The 24,690-nt window shown below is 35.3% G+C and overlaps 1 protein-coding gene across 1 annotated transcript in view; it reads right to left on the reverse strand.

Moving 5' to 3' along the window:
• The window catches only part of COBL (cordon-bleu WH2 repeat protein), a 109,200-nt gene that overhangs the window by 25,450 nt on the left and 59,060 nt on the right, over positions 1 to 24,690 (reverse strand). Inside the window, 2 exon segments of the mRNA XM_026702343.2 lie at positions 17,426 to 17,596; positions 22,604 to 22,727. Of these exon segments, the coding sequence (XP_026558128.2) occupies positions 17,426 to 17,596; positions 22,604 to 22,727 (295 nt within the window).

Raw genomic sequence — 24,690 nt, forward strand, 5'->3', positions numbered from 1 at the left:
AGGAGAAACTATAACCACAGAAAAGCAATTCAAAAGTTTCCTTCCTTCCCTTTTCGTTCCTTCTTCTTTGAGAAGGCCCACAGTTACATAGAAGTCCATCAAGAGTTGTCAAAATGAATAGTTTACAGTAACAACATATTACTCAAAGTGGTTGTAGCTACCATAATTCCTCCTCTATTCAGTAATTTTGAAAAGCAATCCAAAAGGTATACTAGTTAAATCCAGATGAAATCACCTTCACTATAGTATGTTATTCAGACATTTATTATAATACCCAATTCATCTTCCAATGCACAATTTTTAATTACAGTGCTATCTTTTAAAACCTATCCTCTGTTCTAAAAGCATGAGTCACTAATATACTACCAAGGCTAAGAAATAAGAAATGACTTATTTGAGAATTTCAGAGTAACAAAAAAACTTACCTTGTGTTTTCTCACTAATTTCAATAAATCCAAATCTTATTTAGAAGATCTGGGATCACAAGGCTAAAGTAATTCTGATGCCTTTAAAATGGTGTGCATAAGCACACAATCGTGCCTTCTGTCCCTGTCCTGTTGTCCCCAATTATTAGTACCTATTTCATGGATTTATACTTATGTTTATTCCTATTTCTATTATATTGTAAGCATTTGACAAATAAAATAAATAAATAAATAAAATAAAATAAATGGTCTGGTATTCCTTGTTTTACATTTGGAAATCAAAATCCAAAACTTTTCTCTTTTTCTCTGGGAAGGACATGCCATATTAAGGGTTGATTCTGAATCAAGATTCTAAAGCAAGCAAGCTTGAAAGCAATATTCAAATAAGGTGATTTATATTTTCATACATTTCAAAAGGATTTGTCAATAAAGCTCCAAACATACAATACCTGGAAAATATTTCTTATTATACCTAAAGGGGTCTTAGATGTAAAAATTTTCCTACTGAAAAGCCTTTTTGCTGTCCTTAAAGTGACATGAACATGTCTACATATGAAAAACATTACTTTCTCAGAATGTAATAGTGTTTTTTTTTTAACAAAATATGTATGTCTCTAGAAATAATACTGTTATTTTTACTGCAGAAATGGGTATAGTCTTATCAAATAGTAACATGACATGACTTTACAAATACACACACACAATCTAACTTTGAATTTTTATCTTTTTTATATAGATCACATTTTTAATCTCTTCTTCTAGTTAAAGCAGTGGTTCCCAAAGTGGGTAGTACCGCTACCTGGGGGGCGGTGGGATGCCTTGGGGGTGCTAAGAGGCAAGGGGGCAGCAGGGGGTGCTAAGAGGGGGCAGGGGGGCGTTCGAGGCGCCGGCCCTGCAGGCCCACCCCATTGACTATTTCACTGCTCAAATGCAGAACCTGCACGCGGTGCCTCGAATGTGGAACCATGCATGGCGAGCCTTGCCAAGCCTGAGGAGGGAGGGGGGAGGTGGCGGAAAGGGGGCACCTTAGCTTGCAGGCTGCCCTCTCCGGTGGAAGCAGCGGAGACGCACCAGAAGGCCCGAAAGCAAAACCCTCCCAAGGCATGCAATGGAAGAGGTGGGTGGTCCGGCATTAGGGACCCCCTCCCCAGAAAACAAGGGAGCACACAGCACCTCTGCCTCTCCAGCCAGCTGGGCTTGCACGCAGGATGCGGGTGGGTGCAACTGCAGCTCTCCAAGGCACGTGGCTTGGTTCAGTTTGCCTCTATGTGGCCGGGCCAGACCTAGAACTTAGCCTACCTCTGCAGCCCAGTTCTTCTGACCGAGCCCTGCACTTTCTTGCTTGCTTACTTTCCAAGCGATCGTTCTCTCCGCCTCTGCCAGTCTGGGCTGCTTCCGCATGCCTTCCTCCTCCTGGGCAGAGTGTAAAAATGGGAGGAACACTTCCCCAAAGTTGGGAGTCTCTGAGTGTGTGCAGAGCACCTCCCCTTGCTTGGCCCAATGGAAGTGGACCTTGGAGCAAAGAGGGTCAAGTCGGCCGCATTGCTGCCCTGGGGAGGATGGCATTGCAAAATTGGATGCCAAAGAAAGAACTGGGACAGGGGCCTGGAGAAGGGGCAGAGGGGCAGCTGCATTAAGGAGCAGGAAGATCTTAGCCATAGTTTATTTACTAAGCCGGAATCAAACAGCATGCTAAACTCTAAACCAGAATGGCTGGGTTGATATATTCAGCCAGTGTTTCTCAAGCTTGGCAACTTGTGTGGACTTCAATTCCCACTCTGGCTTCGCGCTACTTTCCCAAAGTGCTGCTGCTGTCGCATTCTGTCTGTGTCTGTCTATCTATCCATCCATCCATCCAAAAGATCTGTCTGTTTGCCTGCCTGCCTGCCTGCCTTCCTACCTGCCTGAGAGAGAGAGAGAGAAAGAGAGAGAGAGAGAGAGAGAGAGAGAGAGAGAGAGAGAGAGTGTTACAGTGCCAATTCTGAAGAAGGCAAAACCAAAACATACTGGTAAATTACAAGAAAACACACACACACACACATACACTCTCTTCTAATCCTGCTGGAGCAGGTGATTGGACTAGAATAGATATCTCATTATCTTTCTCCTCCCTCCCTCCTTTTTCTTTCTGTCACTTCCTTCCACCCCATCCCCTTTCTTTGTCTGTCCCTTTTTCTTTCTTTCCCTTTTCTTTTCTTCCTTCTCTCTCTCTTTTCTCTCTCTCTCTCTTTCCCTCTCTCAGGCTCACCCCATTGACTTGGAGCACCACTCTGTTCTGACTTGCTTGGGCAGGTCCTTCCGGTGCAGCAGGCTCAATGGGGTGGACCTGCGGGGCCGGCACCAGGAATGCGGCAGTGGAGGCACGTTTGAAAAGTAGAGCAAAGTCAGAGGTCAATAATTTTTGCTGCAAAGAATCACAAAAGTTTCTGGGCTGTGCACAGGAAGGGACACACATATCAATGCAATTCAGCAACATAAAATAAATTCAAATAAAACAAATCAACAAGGATCGGCAAAGCATCTCTGATTAGATTCTATTCACTACTAGAATCTAATCAGAGATATTTTGCTGATTCTAATCCAAAGGCCTGCTCTAGCAGGATTGGAAGGGAGTGTGTGTGTATGTGTGTGCATGGCTGTCAAAACTCCAAAAACAGGTCAAGTAGCTCTGGGGAGGCCAGTCATAAATTAGAACACTTGCTAAACAACCAGCCATTAAGTGAGGACCACTTGTATTTGGTTTGCCAGTCACCTGGCCATGCCCACCCAGTCACATGACCACCAAACCACACCTACCCAGTCATGTGACCTGCAAGCCACGCTCAGCCAGCAAGCCGCACCAGCCAGTCACATGACTAGCAAACCACACCCTCAAATTAGGCCACACCCACAGAAATTTGAATCCCACCCCTGGGTGGGGGGCACCGAGGATGAGTTTGTAGCAACAAGGTGGTGGTGGACTGAAAAAGTTTGGGAACCACTGAGTTAAAGTGAGAACATATTGCTATCTCAAAGTTTGCTCCCACTACAGGTAGTCTTTGATCAACCACCTTAATTGACCCAGAATAGGTCACAAGTTGTGGTGATTGGTAAGGAGTCACCATATAACCATGCCTGATTTTACAACCTTTTTTGTGGCAATTATTAAGCAAATGTCATTCATTAAGAAAACACTGTGGTCATTAAGTGAGTCCATTTTTACAATGTTTTTTTTTTTGCTATAAACCAGAACTAAATGCTATAAACCAAAATACTGCAAATATTGTAATCATGTGATATTGGAATTCTCTAAATAGCTCTAAATGTGAGCCAGTTGACAAGTGCCGAAAATGCAATATGTGACTGCAGGAATGTATGTGTGGCCATCAGAACTTCAAAAACAGGTGGTAAGTAGCTTTGGGAAGGTCATTCATTGCTTTGAATGGAGGCCAAATCACTTTTTTCTTTCCATATGAAAAAATCTATCGATGAATGTGGAGTTGTCCATCCTGTTTCTATCTTATCCAGTAACTCCAAATTTTCCCCCTTTTTTATCTTAATGAAAAATCTAGGCTATAAAATATGTCTGATCCATTATGCTAACCCATATTCTTCACCCCAGATTTTAAAACCGCTGAAAAAAAACTAAGCTTCTGGTTGGATGAGGAAATCCTTTTTGTACCACAATATCAAACTACGTTCCAGTAATTTACACTGAAATTTAGGTGCTACAATTTAGATACTTCATTACTAGGACATTTTAGACTACATCAAGAAAGATTTAAAACAAATAATTCTATCTATATATTGATATAGATAATTGATATATGCTAAGAGGTTTGTTTAAGGCATATACCTTTTGCTTGCGCAATAAGATAGATTTTAACTGTACACTGACGGAGAAGATTAAAATGTACTTGCCTTAAAACAAAAAAACAAAGTTAAATCTTATAAAGTACTTATGAAAACTAGAGAGGCCAACAGATTGGAAGAGGTCAGTCTATATTACAATACAGACTCAATTTACAACCATTTCAGTGGCACTGAAAAAAGTAACTTATAACTGTTTTACACATTTGCAACTGTTGCAGCATCCCCATGGATACACCTGACCAAAATTTGGATACTTGGCAACTGATGTATATTATGGCTGCAGTGTGCAGTTGTCATGTGATCACTTTTTGCAACCTTCTGACAAGCAAAGTCAATGAGAAAGCCAGATTTACTTAAGAACCAGTTCGTACTTTAATACCTGCAGTGCAATACGCTTAAAACTGTGGCAAGACAGGTCATAAAGTAACAACTGTCTTGCTTAGCAGTGGAAAATGTTATCCATTGCTAAGCACGACAGTTACAAGTAAAAAAACCTACCTGTATCCAAAAAACAGCAACTTAACCAAGTATGTAAATTATTGTACAATGTCCTTAATTTCACATGCTAGCAAAACAATGTTTAGGATCCAATGCTGAATACATATTAAAGGAACCTAGATTGGAGAAATATGAAACTGGGAAAACTGGAAGAAGAAAAACATTAGTACTCTGCACTGTACTGATTATACTATATTGATAAGCTGAAAATGCAGTGATTTGCAAGCTCTAGTATTAAAAGACCACAGTGAAAAAAATAGGCCTAAACTAAATATAAAGACAATAATGGCAATAAATAGAACCACCAGGCTTACCAATGAAGTGGTGTATTGTTTTGGAATCACAGTAAAGGAACAAGCAGTCAAAAATACACCTGACTAGCACATGAAGGTCTTAGAAAGATATTCCAATGCCATGATGGATCTATACCTATACCAGTTTGGCCTAGTGGTTAAGCATCAGGTAGAAAGTAGAAAACAATGTGTTCAAGCCCTCTCTTAGTTGTGAAAGCAAATTAGATGATTTTGAATCAGTGGCTTTATCTTAGCCCAATCCATCTTACAAAGTTGTTGATATGTAAAAATTGAAGAATGAAGTTGTGTTGGATATGTTTGCTACCTTGAGTTATTTGTAAAAATAATAATAGCAGGGTATAAATAAATTAAAAAGATCAGAATTGTGCAAGCCATGATAATTCCCTTAACACTTTAGGAAAGTGAAACTTTGACTTTAAAAAAAGCACAATAGAAAGAGTATGGATAGCTCTAAAGTTTGGTGAACCATGAAAACAAACTATGGATTACTGAATAAATCAACAGAGCTTTTCCATATATAAAGAATAAGAAGAAAATCAAATAAATGATAATGGGAGCAAATGGCAAGAAGGTGACAAGCAACAGAGAGAAAACAGAATTGCTTAATTTTTTCTTTGCATCTGCCTTCAGCAAAAGGAAAAAATATATAAAAAGCAGCACTGTGGGAAATAAAGCAGCAATGCAAGTCAAATAGGCAAAGAGGTGGTAAGATATTCGATGGCTTCAAATTGCTGGGACCAAATGGTTTATATCCCAGGGTTCTGAAGGAGCTGGCAGATGGGATGTTGGAACCACTGAATGAAATCTTTCAGAACTCCTGAAATATGGGGAACTGTCAGAGGACTTGAAAAGAGCTGATGTCATTCCAAGCTTCAAAAAGGGACAAAATTACAGGAAACTGCAAGCTGCTATCTGACATCAATACTTGGGAAAATCCTGGAAAACATAGAATCCAGCAGAAGATAATCCAGCAGTGGATTGTCAGCATCTAGCAATGAACAAAATAATTGCTGGAAACCAGCATGGATTTGTTAAAAGAAGGTCATTTCAAACAAATGCTGTCTTTTTTGATAAAATGGCTAAATAAGTGGATCAAGAACATCCTACTTCTAGATGAAATAGAACAATGTGGAATAAACAGTATCACCACCAAATGGATATGCAGTTGGCTGACCAATCACACTTAGCATGTGGTCCTCAATGGAACTATACCTATATGAAGGGAAGCATCCAATAGGATATCTCAAGGTTCTATTCTGAGCTCAGTGTTCTTCAACATCTACATAAATGATTTAGATGAGAGGAATAGAAGGGGATCCCATCAAACTTGCAAATAACACCAAGTGGTTGTTGTCATTGCTGACACTTTGGAAGATAGACTTAAGACTCAGAAGGATCTTAACAGACTTGACCATTGGGCTTTATTCAACAAGATGCAGTTTAAAAAGTACAGTCTTTTACTTATGCAGGAAAAACCAAATGCATAGGTACAGATTAGGCAGTACCTAATTTAATGGTAATTACTGTGAGAGGGCTCTAGGTGTCCTCTTCAGCCACCATTTAAGTTTCAGCCAGCAATGTGATGTGGCTGCCAAAAATGGCAACGTAGTCCTAGGATGCATCAAGAGGGGTAGCACCAAGATCATGAAAAATGATAGTACCTCTCTATATAGTCCTCTTTCAAAACTTAAAAGGTTGTCACAGAGAAAGGGACCCATTTATTCTCCAAAGCACCTGAGGGCAGGACAAGAAGCAATGAGTGGGAGCTCATTAGAGGGCGATCCAAGAAGAAATTTCTTTAACAATTGGGTTTATATGACTGGGTACTACAACCTGCTTCAAATTGTTCGCTAGATACAACATCAGTTCTGATCAAATTATCAGGAATCCAACACACAGTAAGGGGTTTTATCTTAAGGCAAGCTGCATGTGATCTGGAGTTGTAGGAAATATCAAGTTATTCCTCGTCATTGATAGATTACTCTTTGATTGTTTGGAGCTCTTTATTCTGGTACTCTATTTTCTGGTAGGAAAATAGGATCCATTTAATTCAGGGGTGTCAAGCTTGCGGTCCAAAAGGGAAAAAAGTTGTGACATGTCATGTAATGATGTGTCGTTGCAAGTTTGACACCCCTGATTTAATTGATCTATTCATGGTTCCTAACATACCCACTGATATTCAAAGTTCCTGAGAACAGTTCAGTAAACTTTAATTTCTTCTTGGAATGTAAAAATGACTATGCCCTTATATCAGACTGCACCTGCACAGCTCTTTATGAATGCAAATCCTAAAGGGACTGATTTTTGTAAGAATTTCAGAAGATGAATTTGCAGAAGAGATGTCTAGAGTGCTATTGGAGGAAGATGAGGAACAAATCCACAAGACACAGAAAAAGGACTTTTTAAAAGGATTATATCATGATAAAAATGGCAAAAAATGTATATTTTGTCACGTTAATTGCATCTGTTGACTATTATCTAGCTATCCTATTTAAGGCAATTTATTCTGTGATAAGAAGATCATTTGAAGGGCTGATGAGAGGAATTTTCTGGTATCTGTCAATATTTGCTCTGAACTAGATTCCAGCTGTGCAGACCTTATGAAGATGATTAAGGTGGAGTCTGGCATGGTTATCTGGGATAGTTTCATTCTGCTTTTTGTTGCTTATGTTTTTGCTTCTGAGAAAGTCTAAGAATCCTCAGTTGTTAGTGAGACAACTAGTTTATTAAAACCCTGCTCTTCCAAATTGGTCAAATTCTCTGGGTTGGATTCAGGAATTCTTGAGATAAGGAGTAGTTCCCTTGTGCTTAAGGGGGAAATAATCCTTCCCATATGAGGACCTGTCAATACAGGTTAGTTTCTGACTGGTTTCCAGCCTTTCCTTTTCCCCAAAAAAGTTGTGAAAAATGCAGTTGGGCTGCAGCTTCAGAAGGCTCTGGAATTAACAGATTATCTAGTTACCTTCTAGTCTGGTTTCAGGCCTGTGTACAGTACCAAGGCAGCATTGATCATGCTTATAGATTCCTAAGGTGGGATGAGGATGGGATTATGCATCCACCTTGGCCCTCCTTAATCTTTCAGTGGTCCTTAATACATTAATTAATGAGGATCTGTCTTTATAGGAATTCTCCTTCTTACGGGGTTGGTTGTAGTTGACAATGATAGGAGGTGGTGATGCAGATCTCAACACTTGTTTTGGACAGTGCCTCACAGCTTGATTCTCTCTCCACTTCTATTTAATAACTATATGAGGCTGCAAGGTGAGGCCATCCATTAGGATGGGGTTAAATATCTTCAGCATGCTGAGGACACCCAATTATATATCTTATCCATGATTATTTAAGTGATTGCTCTATCTTCTGACACAATGCCTGGAACCTGTGAAGATCTGATGAGTAAAGAACAGAGTTCAATCCTATCGAAACCAAGTGTCTTGTTTTCTGAAGTCTTGAAGACCTGGTTGTTTGCCAGGTATTGGATTAGATGATTTTGTAAACCATCTGGATTGACAGCCGAATTGCCTTTGTCATAACTGATTTACTTATGTTTCTAACCATTTATTTTTTATAGTGCTGTTCTACCACACCTGTAAGCTGCCTTGAGTTGCACATTGAATGGGTTGCTATATAAATTGACAAATATATAAACATCTAAGAAACATTGCATTTGAAATGAAACAAATAATCAGTTTTACATGAAATGGCATAAAGATTAATAATATTAACAACAAATAAGAAATGTGAGGTGGGGAAGTAAAATATCCAGTAGGTCTAAGTTTTATGAAATATAAAATATACCTCTTAAGATTTAAAAAAGGAATTAATTCTGAAATTTTTTGTTTTCTTTCATGTTTACCAAATTAATACTGTTTTAAAAAGATTGGACATCAATTTTCTGGTTTTGTAACTAATTTCAGGTCTCTTGATTCATATAATTGAATTGTGGCTCTTTTTTGGCCTCTCTTATTTTTCATACAGGTAAAGATATATAGTTTTTAAAAATGTAAATATATAGTTCTTAAAAATGTAAATCTAATGCTGAACTATACTCACCAAATACAGCATTTGACACTTCATGAATCTATTTAGCCTAGATTTGATAAAGCGAAATATTTTACACAAAGAAATTTATATTCTTTATGTCATGTCAATGTTGAAACATATTTATATAATATGAAAAATATAGAACATTCTTAATGCCTTTAATAAAAAGTTTCAGGATGACATTCAATTTATATTATTATATGACTTTTTTTCTCATTTCTCCTTTCCCTATTGATTTTAGTTTTCTTCTAATTGCTGTATTATATGCAATTTTTAATGTAGTTATATGCAATTTTTTATATGCAATTTTTAATGTAGCAATTTTTAATACTGTTGAAAGAGGACCCATCTAAAGTTTAGTTGTTCCAATTGTCCAGGAAATTTCTCCAATCTAGAACCATGAAACCTGACAGTGAGAACAATTAATAAGTGGAACATATTTTAGCTTCTCCATCATTGAAAGCTTTCAAGAAGAGATTGGACAACCATTTGGCATAAAATCTGCTTGAGCAGGAGATGAGATTAGAAGACTTCCAAGGTCTCTTCCAACCCTATTATTCTATATTTAAGAAGATTGCCTGCAACATTTGCTGAAACTACTTAAGAGTAGAAAATCCTAAAAACAATCTCCACAGTATTTGCCATAATTACTCGGTAAACAAGCTCTTTGACCAGCACTGCAAAGTACCTTTCTCTGCCTTCTCTTTTTGTGCAAGATTTCCTGAGGATTTTTTTGACATTTAACACCATGGATTTCCTATAGAGAAGAGGTAAGCAATTTTACAAAGTGACTTTTCCTAAGCCAAAGTCATGTCCCTGCATTCTCTCAACAATTCATTAGTTGACAGTTCAGACTGTCATGTAGCATGAAATGATCTTCTGCATCAGTGGTGGGATTCAAATTGTTTTACCACCGGTACTGTGGGCGTGACTTGGTGGGCGTGGCAGGGGAAGGATACTGTAAAATCTCCAGTCAGAGATGCTATTTTCCGGTTCTCCGAACTACTCAAAATTTCTGCTACTGGTTCTCCAGAACTGGTCAGAACCTGCTGAATACCAACCCTGTTCTGCATACTACAAGGTTCTCTCTATTGTTGTGTTTCAGCAATTAAAAGGCAAATGCCATGAAAAGACTGTCCCCCACCAATTCTCTAGCCTTCTATTCTGGAAATCCCTAACTGTAGTAAATAATAGTACCTCCACTATGCACAGCATCATATCGATCAGCACATCACAGTTTCATAACATAGGAAAGGCAGATCTGGTAGTTAAAGCATATAGTCCCTAAGGAATTTCATAGTCTTTTCAGAAGGAGATAGCATCCTGAAGTCCTTGGCCCACTGAATGTGCCACCTGATCTCTTAACTAGCCTCTTCAGCATGCATTTTGAACAGCAAAGCACTCACTGAGTGCTTGCCCATCTCTTACATGAGCTTTGGGGTTTTCTACAGCCTGCAATAAAGCTACCAAGTATAACTGCAATTAATTCATTTCTCTCCTTCACCTGCAGCATTCTCCAAAGACTATTCCCATCAGTCTTTTATGCCTGGGACAGTAACCACTTTATGTGCAAAGCAAGATTTAGTGTATTCCTTGCATTTTTTCATCTTACAAATGCCTATCAACATAAAATCAATAATGACTTTCTGTGAAGAGCAAGTAATTTTGTGAGTGTGCTCATCAATGCTTTTATCTTACAAATGCAAGCTTAACAAGTTGCCTATCCTCAGCATAAAATTTCTTGCAAGCCACAGATTAATTCCAAAGGGGAAGAATAATGCTCTGCACAATTGGCTCTTGTATACCATTTTCTCTCAGCCATATTAAAAGATTTGCAATGGTATTTCTTGAACATTTAAAGTAAAATTCATATTTACTGGATTAGATAAAGAAAGTATTGAGGATTTTTTTCTGTTTAGAATGCATTTATTTGACTATCTATTAAGAAAAGTACATGCTCAGCTACAAATAAACAAAATTATAATAGCCACATGCTTTCAAAAAAACAAGTAAAAACTATTTTAGGATATAATATTCAGCTCCGGAGAAGTAAATTTCCCATCTTTCTTTTTTATTATTAGCAATATACCCACTTTGCTCTGTTGAATTACTTTGTTTTCTTATTAAAACAAAATAAACAAAAAAGAATAAAAACAAATATTTGTGTCCTGGGTAAAAAACGGCCTAAACTCAGCTCCCCATCTAAAGGCTAATGATGAAATCAGGTAATAGCTGATAATGTTGCTGTTAAAACTTAAATACAAAAAGAACAGCACTTTTGCTATAACTCTTCTTCATGACTCTGAGTAACTACACATTTGATAATATAGGCAAAATTGGAAGTAGGTCACCCAAGTAACTTCATGTCTATGGTGGTATTTGGACTCACAAACTCCAAATTTTTAGACTGCTACCTTAACCAATTCATCAAACTGGCTCTTAATAAACAGGTATTCTATTCATAATTATTAACCTATGTATCACATGCTATTTGAGTAAAATAGTGGGACCAGACATAACAAAACTATTTTGGTACGAAATCAAAAAATAAAATTTGTTAATTTTAATATGCACTGAATGGTAATTAAATAATTCTTAATAAACAACTAGAACATACAGTAGGTTATTTCTAGATTGCCATAAGGGGTTTGATTCTGAGTGTCCATGATATCTGCAAAATTCAAAGTACAACATGGCAGTACAGAGTTAATGTTTTTTTATGTCTCTTTGCTGCTATCTAGAATTTATATGATATGTTAACTTAATGTCTACATACAGTACTGCAGATTGTTAATTTTCCTGGTGATAAAAATGAGAGAACAAGAGAACAAAACTGTTGGCCTATTCCTTTAATAAATAAAATTACTTTCACTTAACGCATCTTGTCCTCTAACCCTGAGATTTGGTTAACTGCTAAATTCACCTCTTGATAAGTGTTTACAAAGATCTGTCTTAGAAGATATGAGATACCATTGAGTTACAGTCTTAGGAAGAAAGGTCCTAGTAAATTTATATTCTTACCCAAACAAGTAAGACTTTTCTTCCTTCTTCGATACTTGAAAGGACATACACACTTATCTATTCCTGGCTCAGAATTATCTCCTTTGCACAACTCTGAGTAAATGTATATGTGCCACATTATGGAAGAAAATGAAGAAATGGCAAGAAAAGTCTTATATATATTTTTCTTCAGTTAACATGAGAATTATGTTCTAGTCTAATGTTGAAAGTAGAGGCTTTCTCAATGTACTGATCTCAGTACAAGGTTTTTGACTTGATACTACTCTGAAAATTGTTGATATACTTCTTTAACATACTGGGAAATAGTACATAAAGCGCCAGTAATAAAAATGTTTGTATTATAAATTAAAACTGCTATGGCTTTAATAATTTCCCATCCGATATAGAGAACAAATTTCCATTTGAACATTAATGGAAATTATGATACTTGCTAGATGTTTAAAAATTAACAAAGAACAAGTTTTTAAAAAGAACAAGTTTTTCAAATCAATGCTGCATATTAAGTAATATGAAACAAAATCATATGTAAACTTTTGAATACACAATATAGTTTAAACATTATTTCTGTTCTTTTAGTATATATAAAGTTCATGCTTATAGCTTTTTATATAAATATTGAACCCGACTAAATAAAATTGCTTTCAGAAACACACACAAAAAGCAATGAACATTTTTCTCAAACTAATACAAAAAAGAACTCTATCGAATTAGATTTGTCATCAAACAATTTAGAAGGTATTTGATTCAGAAACATTTAATCATATGCTAGTAGAACCGCAACAAGATATTTAAATGCAGTAACAGTATGCAAAGCAGGAAAGATAATGAATTAGTTTATGTTTATTATATCCTCTGTATATCTTCCTATGTAATGGTATGTGGGATTGATCTGAAGAGATGCTGCCTAGGGAATGGTCAGATAAGAGGGAGCATAGCCTAGAGCTGCCTAGTGAACAGAGCAACAGGCTTAAGAGGAACACACCCTAAGTTATTTTGTTGTAAAGACGATGGTGGGAGATCAGGTAATTTCAGACTTGCAAAATTCTGTTAATATGCCTTTAAATAAAGTAGAATTAGATAACATTTTGAAGCATTTTTATTAGTCTGTTAATGCTCTATCTTTTATAGTTCCCATTTCGAATTCTAACTTACTTCAACACATGTAGCTTTCAATTCTAATCCTTTATGAGGTTTATAGATCGTGCTGAGCAAATTCTAGAAGTTGGTTCTGACTGGCAGAAGCCAAGCAAGCTGATCTTATTCATGTGACATGAAAACAGAACTGCCATGTTCAACATAATATTAACTCTGCAACTCTATTCAGAAAGAAATCTTGCTATTCTGAATGAAGTTTATATAGGGTATGTATGGGTCTCTTAATAAAACTCTGAGATAAATCTAGTAATAGGATTCACATTTTTTTACTACCGGTTCTGTGGGCATGGCTTGGTGGGAGTGGCAGAGGAAGGTTACTGTAAAATCTCAGCCAGAGGTGGTGTTTGCCGGTTCTCCAAACTACTCAAAATTTCCGCTACCAGTTCTCCAGAACTGGTCAGAGCCTGCTAATACCATTTCTAGATAAATCTGTTGGAATCAATGAGATTGATTCCTACATAAGCATGCAGGAATGTAATCCTACACAAACAAATGTGCTTGAACTAAGTGAGGCTAGCAGTACAACCATTTATTTATATACTATTAAAACTCTTCTGTTTTTAAACTTTAACTGGGTGAAACATCATAAGGCAAAATCTTTCAAACCAGGGCAACTCAAATGGGAAAATTTACAGAATGGATCCAAAATACAGGATCCCAGAGTCCCATGGAATTGAAATTTAACAAATTTTATAAACCATTTTATGATATAAAAATGATCTTAGAGCATAATATAAATACATAATACAAAATATCATCAAACATTTGCTGTGGTCAACCCCTGATATTTGTCTGTGACATAGTTTAATATGGACTATTCAAGACAGATACATCTCAGAGTATCTCACTGAATTTTTAAAAACTTTTCAGGTACATTAAAAGCTCTGCCATTATTGATGGCACTGAGAAATCTGGTGAGGAATATTTCTTAAGTGGTGACCCAAGTGTTGTCTATTGTGTACTTAGAATTAATCCCCAAAGTCTATATTACTTTATCTATATACTATTAAAACTTTTCTGACCTCATTGGAAAACTATGTATCATTCATTAACTTGCTTCATTAAGGCGTGCCCAAATGCATAGAACAATAGAAATAAAATGTATATGGATATAGCACATTATATAGTAGTAAATGTATACTTGAAAAAAGATAAGGAAAAAATAGCATAAATGTAGTTTTTCAACTTCAACAACAAAATTGAGAAATGTCCTCCATCTAAGTAATTAAAAAAAACACGCAAAAATCACTCATGCACTAAATCCTGGAAGAATTTGTTTCATAAACATATATGAAGCTGAAAACATTTGTCACTGCAAAATAATAACATAAATGAAAAAGGATTTGAAAATGTCATTCATGTAAGAAGAAGGTTCTTCCATATGAAGAGAAAAGGCAACATAAAGATAGGTAAGGCAGCAGAGGCAACAGTTTTCAGAAAGATGGGACACCATAGAAAAGAGCCAAACTGTATCAGATGGGCTTGGAAGGTGAAGGAAATGATGCACAACAATAAACTGTTGAGGGAAAAAAAGCAAATAATGCATTAAAAATTGAAAATACTTTTAGGCACACTCCTAATTTACTAATCTAGGAATACATACTACTACAATTAAGTATATGTTTAGATGTTTAAGAGCTTCTAATGAAGCTAACAATAAAGGTGGGGAAGCATCCTTGAAGAATAACCTATGCCCTGTCCAAATAAACTTTTTAAAATTGACAGCTGCAATATGTTATACTTCACTATAATGCATATTCACAGAAGGGTGAAAGATCTTTTTAGATCTTTGTTCACAAAAGACTAGTAATTCTAAATGTAACGTTCTTGGACAAAATAAATATATTTAATCAGAGCATGCTGTTGCTATATACCTTACTGTGTGCACACACACACATACATACACACATATGTACCCTAAACTACCCTAGGAACTCTCGAGAAGAGCAATAATCAAATTAACAAGAACAGGGTTATCGACAGTGTGACTTATTCTCTGAGGATATTGCTGCCAGCAAGAACATAACTCAAGCACATGCACCCTCAGGCATATCCCTACAAATAGGGTTCTTGTGGCCAAATAGAATCATGTTTTGAAATATTTCAAATGGTCCTAATTTATAATGATTACTCACTATCCACAATCCTGTATCTATTTACTCTTGAACAGACACAAATACTGTGTCTATCCTATGCTCTATCCTAATTTATCTTAAAATGAATTCTACTAAACTTAGTATGATATACTTCCCAATTGCCTTGATGGGACTATTAATTAATTAAAACATTGGCAACTATACATGCAATAAATGTATCAATCATAACAAATCTTCACAAAGTGAAAATTCGATCAAATCAGGTATTAGGCTAGAAGAATAGAAGAAATCATATTAATAAACTAAAACAGAAAAATCTACACATGGATGGGTAATGTGGGATTTGTGTGCAAAACATTTAAAGGTCCAAATTTTAACAAGGCAGAATTGTACTTGAACAGAACATATTTATTTCCTTTTAATTTTTTGAAGAGGTAAAAAGAGGAAGGCAGGATAAAGCAGTTATGCACTGGCTAATAACAGAGCTCTGAGTTGCTGGCAATTCTCTGGATGTTTCATGTGTTGCTGCTTTCAGGGAGACAATAGCAAACTGGTGACAGATAAGCTTAACCAAGAACTGAAGGTGATCAATAAGCATTTCTCCAATCCCATCTTCCATTGGTCATGTGACTTCACTTGTGACTTTGGTTGCAAATCATATCCGATTTAACATGAATTATAGTTCCTGTTGGATACTACATTGATTGAAAACACTTTAAGTCTGTCTTACTAATTGGCAGGGATAAGATGAGGGCAACATCAGAAGTAAGGTAGCCATACCATTTCAAATGATACACAGATTATTCACTTAATTGAATATGCCACAGAAGCACTTGCAAAATCTGATGCAATTGCTCAGTACTTGATAAATCACATGTACAAAATTCAAGACTAGACCTGCATGTAAAAATCATATATCATTTTAATTATATGAGAAATAGAAATTATGTTGTCAATATTCACTGAATCATATGGAAGAATGAATGAAACAGAGGCTAAGACAATGGATTGTCTTCTACAGCAAAGAGGGTCTTCTAATGTTTTTCAAACTGTCACCAGTGATTCTAGGAAGAGGCTACTCCTGCAAAAAGTTTACCAGTTGCCTTCTTTAATCCTCTCTTAGCCCAGGTCAATCCTTTTCAATCACAGCAACTTTAAGATGAATTTTAATATCCAGAATTCCCCAGTCAGCATGGCTAGCTGGTGCATTCTGGGATTTGAAATTCACACATCTTAAAAGTTGCTAATATTGAGAAATGCTGGCCCTAGGTAGTTAGCAGACTAACTGGAATGTCTCTGGAAACAAATGGTCAATGTAGGTCATTGATCACATATTATAAAATTATCCAGAAGCCCCAAGGGACCCAGTAATAGCCTGTTTCTAAATTCTCTTTCTCTTTCCTTTTGCCATTCATTATATTCCAAACTGCAAATGTAATTATATTTTAATATTTCAATTACAAATAACTCAAATAAAATGCAAGAAAATATACATTTCTTTCTGTATTTTTTTAAATTAATTATTGATTGGGAGAACTGTTCATTTCTCTTATATGCTTCTTGTATTGATTCAATTTATTTAGGCAACATTATTTTTAAAATAAATATTGTTATACTCTATGAAAAATCAGGATTTGGGAAAAGGTTTAGTGGTCCTCTATTCAAGTTCTTAAGATGCATCAGGGACATTTAGCATTGTAACACCAACAATTATCTTCATGAGAAGTAGACTATATAATTCCATAAAAGTAAGAAAAATAATTAGTTAAATAAAATAAAATGAAATATTGAACTGTTTTGCCATCCAAATGCCAAAAATGTCATATCTGAAATCATTGTCTTAAATGACTACTTCCCAAAAAGGTTTAGCCTGATTGATTCAATATATTAGTCAAGTTCATATCATACATTTAAGAATTTTAGAAGGAAACAGATTGATAAGGAGGACACGTATATGACTGGAAACAGAACAGAGGAAAGTCTGGAAAAGAAAAAGAAATAGACAATTTTTCAAACATACTTTTAGATACCAACTGCGTTGGGTCTGTAACATCTGCTTCATTGTACAATGCAGCTGGGTCCATAGTATCTTTGTCAGGAGGAGGGTATGATGGGGGTGGGGGGATCACTAACTGGGGTGGATGTCGTGAATTACCTCTAGGAGGCTTTTGAGGTGCTTGCTGTTCATTACCTATAGGGGAATCAATTGGAATTCACTAGTTACTATTACCATCAAATCAGATGCCTATCACATTTGCTGTAATGTACACTGCTCTGCAGTAATTTACATCATAATCACCTTCTGATTAGTGTTTGGAGATTGCTACTCCAAAGTATTAGCTGTTTATTAGTTTAAATGTATTTCTCAAGGAAACCTGAAACTCCAAAGCAGGCATAACTGTATTACAACATAAAAAGTTAGTGTGCAATTTACCCTTGCTTCCTTAAAATGAAATGTTTGGTTATGAGTCATTTGAAATAATCCACGGTTAATCTCTTTTTAGCATGTATTATTCTCTACCTGACCTTTGTAATCAGCATACACACAACACACAGAAAGAGCTATAACTATCATGTTATCTTAAGAATTATGTATAGCTCTTATGGTATATAATTTCATTAAAATATTATTGCCAACATAACCAAAAAGTGTACAAACAATAAATTACACTTGCATCTCTCTTTATTTATTTGTGTGCTACCATGATCACAAAATTCTCAGCTGCTAACAAGATATATAAAAAGTGAGACAAATAAAACTCAAACAAAATACATACATCAGATCACAAAAGCTATCTAAAGAGCTGGCCCCATCACTATAAACAGTGTTTCTGGGCTTTGGCCTCCCAACTTTCCAAAAATGCGAGGTAACCATGTAACTGAGAACCTTATTTAAAAAAAACGAACCCCACAGATTATTACCCCTTTCTTTTTCTACATGTGGGGACCAATGGCACAACAATGAAACCAAAAACAATAACAGGAGATTATGAACAGCTAGGGAAGAAAGTTAAAGAATTGGGAGCACAAGTGATATTTCAATTTATACTTCCAACAAAAGGTCAACATCCAATGAGGAAGCAAAGGATTTTAGAAATGAACCACTGGCTTAAAAACTGGTGTCATCAAGAGAACTTCTGTTTCCCAGACCTTGGTCTGCATTACCTACATGAAGGGTTACTGCCAAGGGAACTGGAAATATTATATTTGGAAAATGACGGGTTCATCTTATCAGAACACCTTTAAACTAGAATCATGGGGAAGGGAAATCTTCAAGACCTTCAGAACCTAATTTCAAGCAAAAACCACTAGATGACCAATCACATAACGAGGCAGGAAGTAAAGAGAAAGAAGAAGAAAAAAGAAAAACCCAATGAAGTAGAGAGTGATGGAAAGGATGAAAACCCCAGATACAAAGTATGAGATAAAAGAAACATACCCAAGACCCATAAAGGATTGAAATGGCTATACACAAATGTTCAAAACTCAGGGAACAGATTAACTTTAAGTACTAGTGTATGAAGGTAAATATGATATAGTTGCCGTTATTGAAACATGGTGGGATGAATCTCATGACTGAAATGTACTGTTAGAAGGATAAAAACTATTCAAAAGAAACAGACCTAATAAAAGGGGAAGTGGAGTTGCACTATATATAAAAGATCACTACATCTCTACAGAAATCCATATAACCAAAGATGAAAACCTACTGGAATCCATATGGATTGATATAAAAGAAAAAAGAATGACATTCCTAGAGGCATATACTACTGGCCACCCAACCAAGAAGGAATAGATGCTTTTTGCTAAACAATTAACAAATGAATGTAAAAAATATACCACTGTAGTAATAGGAGACTATAACTACCCTGATTTCAACTGGGAGACAAAATCTGGAGCAAGTGGGAGATTGAACAGATTCCTAACCAACCTAGGTGTCATCCAAAAGATAAGAGGAGGGAACTAGAGGAAAAGCTATCCTGGACCTAATTCTTACTGGTGAAGTGCTAGAGGAAATTGGAGTTGCCGGAAATTTAGGTCAGAGTGACCACATCATATTGGGATTCAATATAATGCAAATATAAGCAACAGAACATAATCCAGCCAGTGTCATAAACTTAAAAAGAGCTATTTTATCAGAGGCTCAGAGACAGCCTAAGAAAAATTCCATGGATGAAAATCTAAAGGCAAAAATAACTTAAGAAACACAGGAAACTTAAAAATATGATCATAAAAGTCCAGCACAATACCACTGAAACAGAAAAACAGGAAATATAAGGAGAAAGTAGAGTGGTTGCACAAAGATCTTTCTGATAAACTGAAAGGCAAAAAGGACAAGTACAAAAAAATGGAAAGAGGGACATATAATTAAGGCACAGTATCAGCAGATAGCCCAAATGTGCAAAGATGAAGACAGGACAGCAAAGGCTCAGAATGAACAAAGACTTGCAACAATAGTCAACGATAATTAAAAACAGTTTCTTTCAACATATAAATAAGAAGAAAAAAGTCAAGGAAACAGTAGGTCCAATTAAAAGATAAGATGGCAAGGAAGATATAGACAGTAGAGATAAAGCAGACTTCATAATCATTCTTTGCATGAGTCTTCATGCAAAAGAAACTCTAGCCCAATCTAATAAAAACATAACTGTAAAAAAGAGACTAGAAATAAAAATTAAAATAAGCAAGAAATTGGTTAGAGAATAAGGTCCCTTCCAACTCTGTTATTCTATTCTATGAATATAAATCACTGGAACCTGACAGATTATATCTCAGAGTTCTGAAGGAGCTGGCAGATGTTATCTCAGAACTATTATACCATATTTTTCAAAAACTCTAGTGAAATACCAGGGAACTACCAGAAGATTGGAAATGAGATGAAAATACACACCAATCAATAACTGGGAACATACCAGAAAAATAATCAAAACACAGATCTACAAACATCTAGAAACAAATAAGTTATAATTAAAACCCAGCATGGATTTGTTAAAAATAGATCATGCCAAACCAATCTTATTTCATTCTTTTACAAAGTGACTAAAATTAACAGACCAGAGAAATGCTATAGACATAGTATACTTAGACTTCAGCAAGGCATTCAACAAAGTAAATCACAACTACTTCTCGGTAAACTACAAAAATGTGGGATAGACAATATCACTACTAAATAGATTTGTAACTGGCTGACACATTGTACTCAACAAGTCATCCTTATAGTTACTACATCTACATGGATGGAAGTAAGCTGTGGGGTACCACAAGGTTCCATTTTAGGCCCAGGACTCTTCAATATCTTCATAAATGACTTAGATGTGGGAATAGAAGGGGGAACATCAAATTTGCAGATAACACTAAGCTGGCAGGAGTAGCCAACACCCCAGAAGACAAACTTAGGATCCAAAAAGATCTTTACAAACTTGAACAATGAACCCTATCCAACAACATGACATTAATGTGGAGAAAAAGGTTTTACATTTAAGCAGGAAAAATCAAAGGTACAAGTATAGATTGGGCAAAACCTGGCTCAGAAATAGAAACTGTGAGAGGGATCTTGGAGTTCTAGTGGATGATCATATTAATATGAGCCAGCAATATGTGGTAGCAATCAAAAAAACTAATACAATGAAGTATTACTACTACTTTATAAAACCTTACTAAGGCAACGCCTGGAATACTGCATTCAGTTTTGGTCACCACAACACAAAAAAGATGTTGAGACTGTGGAAAAAGTACAAAGAAAAGCAACTAAGATGATTAGAGGCCTGGAGACAAACATATGAAGAACAGTTGCAGGATTTGCGTTTGGCTAGTTTGGATAAAAGGAGGACTGGGGGAACATGATAGCAGTATTCCAGTATTTGAGAGGTTGCCACAAAGAGAAGGGCGTCAACATACTTTTCAAAGCACCAGAGAACAGGATAAGAAACAATGGATGGAAACTAATCAAGGAGAGAAGCAACTTGGAATTGAGAAGAAACTTCCTAACAGTGAGAACAATTAGCCAGTGAAACAGCTTATCCTCAGAAGTTGTGGGCTCTTCATCACTGGAGGTTTTTAAGAAGGGACTGGACAGCCACTTGTCTGAAAGTGAGCCAGGGTTGGACTAGGAGGTCAGGATCTGAAATATTTGTGCCAGAATTATTTATGTTGTGTATAAACTGCCTAACAATGCGAGTTTCAGGTAGCTTTATAGATGTGCAGAATTTTTTTGTTGTTGTTGTTTCTCATGTTTTGGACCATGGGAAAAGATCACGAAATGTTAAAATCAGTTAACTTTATCCATATTCGTGGATCTTAATATTTTAATATTAGCGTTGACTACAAATTTTACAATCAATAAATACTATTCAATAAATACTATTTAAATACTATGGCTTTGTCTAGTTAAGTAAAGCATGCTAAATCCTACTTTGTTAATTATACATTTAAAGACTGCAAAATCATTTGTCACCTTTGTTGAGAACAAATCTTGTACTGAAATATTATATTAACTGATAATATATTTCAAAAATATATTCAAATGTGCAAAAAAGTGCTTAAGGCACCTTAAGTATTAACATACATCATAAAAATTTGCACATACTAATAAAGGTTTATGCATTAAATGGATTTGCAAGAAAGACATGTCAAAGCTTCGAAGAATTTTGTGAGAAAGGACAGCGGAAAACATTTTAAAAAATCAAATTCTAGAATATTATTTGAATGCACCAAAGATCAAGATTGTTAAAAGTAAATGGTGGTTTATCTGATCATTATCTATTCAAATAGATACATTGTTGTCTCTGATAGCCGTTAGTGGACTTTTGCTGCTCAGGAGTGAAAGCTGGAAAAATTTGTTTATAGATAAAAAAATGAGTTATGAGAAGTGATGACTGATTATATTTTAAGGAAAGGTGGTTAAGTTACTAAAATTGTTTATACTTGTGATGAAGTAAGAACTACACTATATCCTTGTTTTCTTTCTATTTTTCTGCATTATTTCTTGGTGTGTGTTTTTAAATTAATTTTTATCTTATTCATTGTAATTTTAAAAAAATAAATGATCAAATATTTCATTGTTTCCAGACTTTCATTCTGTTATGTTAATAGTAATATTTTGTAAACTGGGATATATTTTAGGATTACTGTTGATGCACCACACAACTTGCAAGAAGCAAAGATCACATGCACTAGGGTCAAAACTAGTCAGCCTTACCAATTGCACTTTGTCTTTTATTTTCTATTTCTTCAAATCTGTTTGGCATTTTAGGAGTTGGTGGAGGAGGAGGAGCACGTCTCTTTTTCTTTTTTAATTCATGTTGCAATGAACATTGAGACATCTATAAAGACAGAAAAAAAATGCTCAAATTACATATTTTGTATATTTGAAGAAATATTAATAGCCAATATTTGAGGCCCTTGTTTTCAGTGCCGTGTTCCACTACAGACAAGCATTTAAATAACCCTATACTCAAGCAGCTAGTACTTGAAGACATCCTTCTCTAAATTGGCAATAACATTACATTTCCAAGACTAACTATTCTCAGTAGAACTTCTGCTGTGCATATAATCACTCTCCATCTAAAATTATTAACCTCATTTATTATACAATACATAAAAAATGAATTTATTTTGTATATTCTAAACTTTAATAATCTCCCCTGGATTAACCATCTACATTTTCCATGTATAATGTTTATAAATCTTGATTATATATCCCTTGGTCATTTTTTAGTTGAAAGATCTCAATCAACTTTTTCTCACATATAAGGGATAATGACAATTTCACTATTCTTTTATTTACTTTCCTGCACATTTTTGCTTTTTCAATTGTGATCACCAGAAATGTATCTAGTATTCCATGGGCAAATGTACTGATAGATATATGGATATACTGGATTTGCCATGTTGGACAGGGTAATTTGATGATAATCAATTCATTTTTTGGCAACATCTGTCTGTCTCCCTAAATGGTTGCCTATATGTGATAATCAATTAGGTAGGAGATAAATTAAAACTGAATCTAGAGAAGACAGTGGTATTTACTGTCACAATTGCAGATAAACAGTTTTCCTTTTTTGGAAGGATTAAACTCTACTAGAATGAGCAGATAAACAATGTGAGATGCTTCTGACTACTATCCATCTCTGCTTGTCAAGAGTGAGGGAATAGCCCAGAAAATGGCCAGAACTGTTCATTATTAGCTAGGCATTGTCAGGAACCTGTTTGTCTCCCCCCCCCAATATTATGTATTAATGCATTATTGGATTATTGATTACACTACTGAGCAGCTCTTACAATGTGATTTTTTTCCTCCCTTACATTTAAGGAGTTTGAAAGTTGAAGATATATATGTAAAGGTAGATTTTTTAAATTTTCTTAGTTAAAGGATTGGTTTTTTTTTTGCTATTTAAAATATAAGAATACCACAAAATACCATTTAGTCAATACACCATTAGCTCAAGAATAATGAAAATAATTTAGGATTAAGAAAGAATGTTGCAAAAACAGTGATTTCTGTTCTCTGTTTCTCTTTGGTACTCACAAACAGACTGGCATAATTTTCTAAGGTATCCCATGTCTATGATTACCAGAATATGATCTCCTGAAAAGTAGGTTTGTCTATGCATATACATATAACACATATATTTAAATATTTATAATTTTATAATAATAAAAGTAATTTTAAAATTATATCTACAGTACAGCATGAGTTGTATTTAGGTTTTTAAAAAACTCTACTCTTATAAAAAGGTATAAAGTAGTATACCCCGTTTTTTCTGCAATGGTGATTTGGCAAACAGCTGTTCTGTAATGAAGTGAACAGCTATGTAGTCATGATCATGTGAAACTAGTTAAAATGCTTCCTTAAAAGTTTTAAAATGTGTATATAGTAAAAGCTTGCTCATAAATTGGTGGAACACAATTTGCAAGTCTTTATAGTTAGACTTAATGGAAGTAGAAAAACACAAAGAACATTGTGTTTCTTTTTCATATTGGGAGAAAGCAAAACAATAGAAGTTGAAAACAATTTGTTATGGTTGGCTGCTTCTTTTATAAAAAAAAATCAAGCCTTAACATAATCATTTGAGGCAATTGCCCACCCAACTTTGTTATAAACACCTCTTGCCAAATGTAACAAATTCCTCACTGTTCTCAGCACTCTTTCACTATTTTTGATAACTCATTAGCAGACTTCATTTTATTTAAACAGACATTGAACAAAAAAAAGACAACTAGGAGAAAACAAAAACAAGAAACCCATAAAATTGAACCACATAAAACATTTGTTATAAAAGCATA

This window comes from Pseudonaja textilis, chromosome Z (assembly GCF_049901715.1).
Source record: "Pseudonaja textilis isolate UNSWEBS1 chromosome Z, rPseTex1.2, whole genome shotgun sequence".
NCBI lineage: Eukaryota > Metazoa > Chordata > Lepidosauria > Squamata > Elapidae > Pseudonaja > Pseudonaja textilis.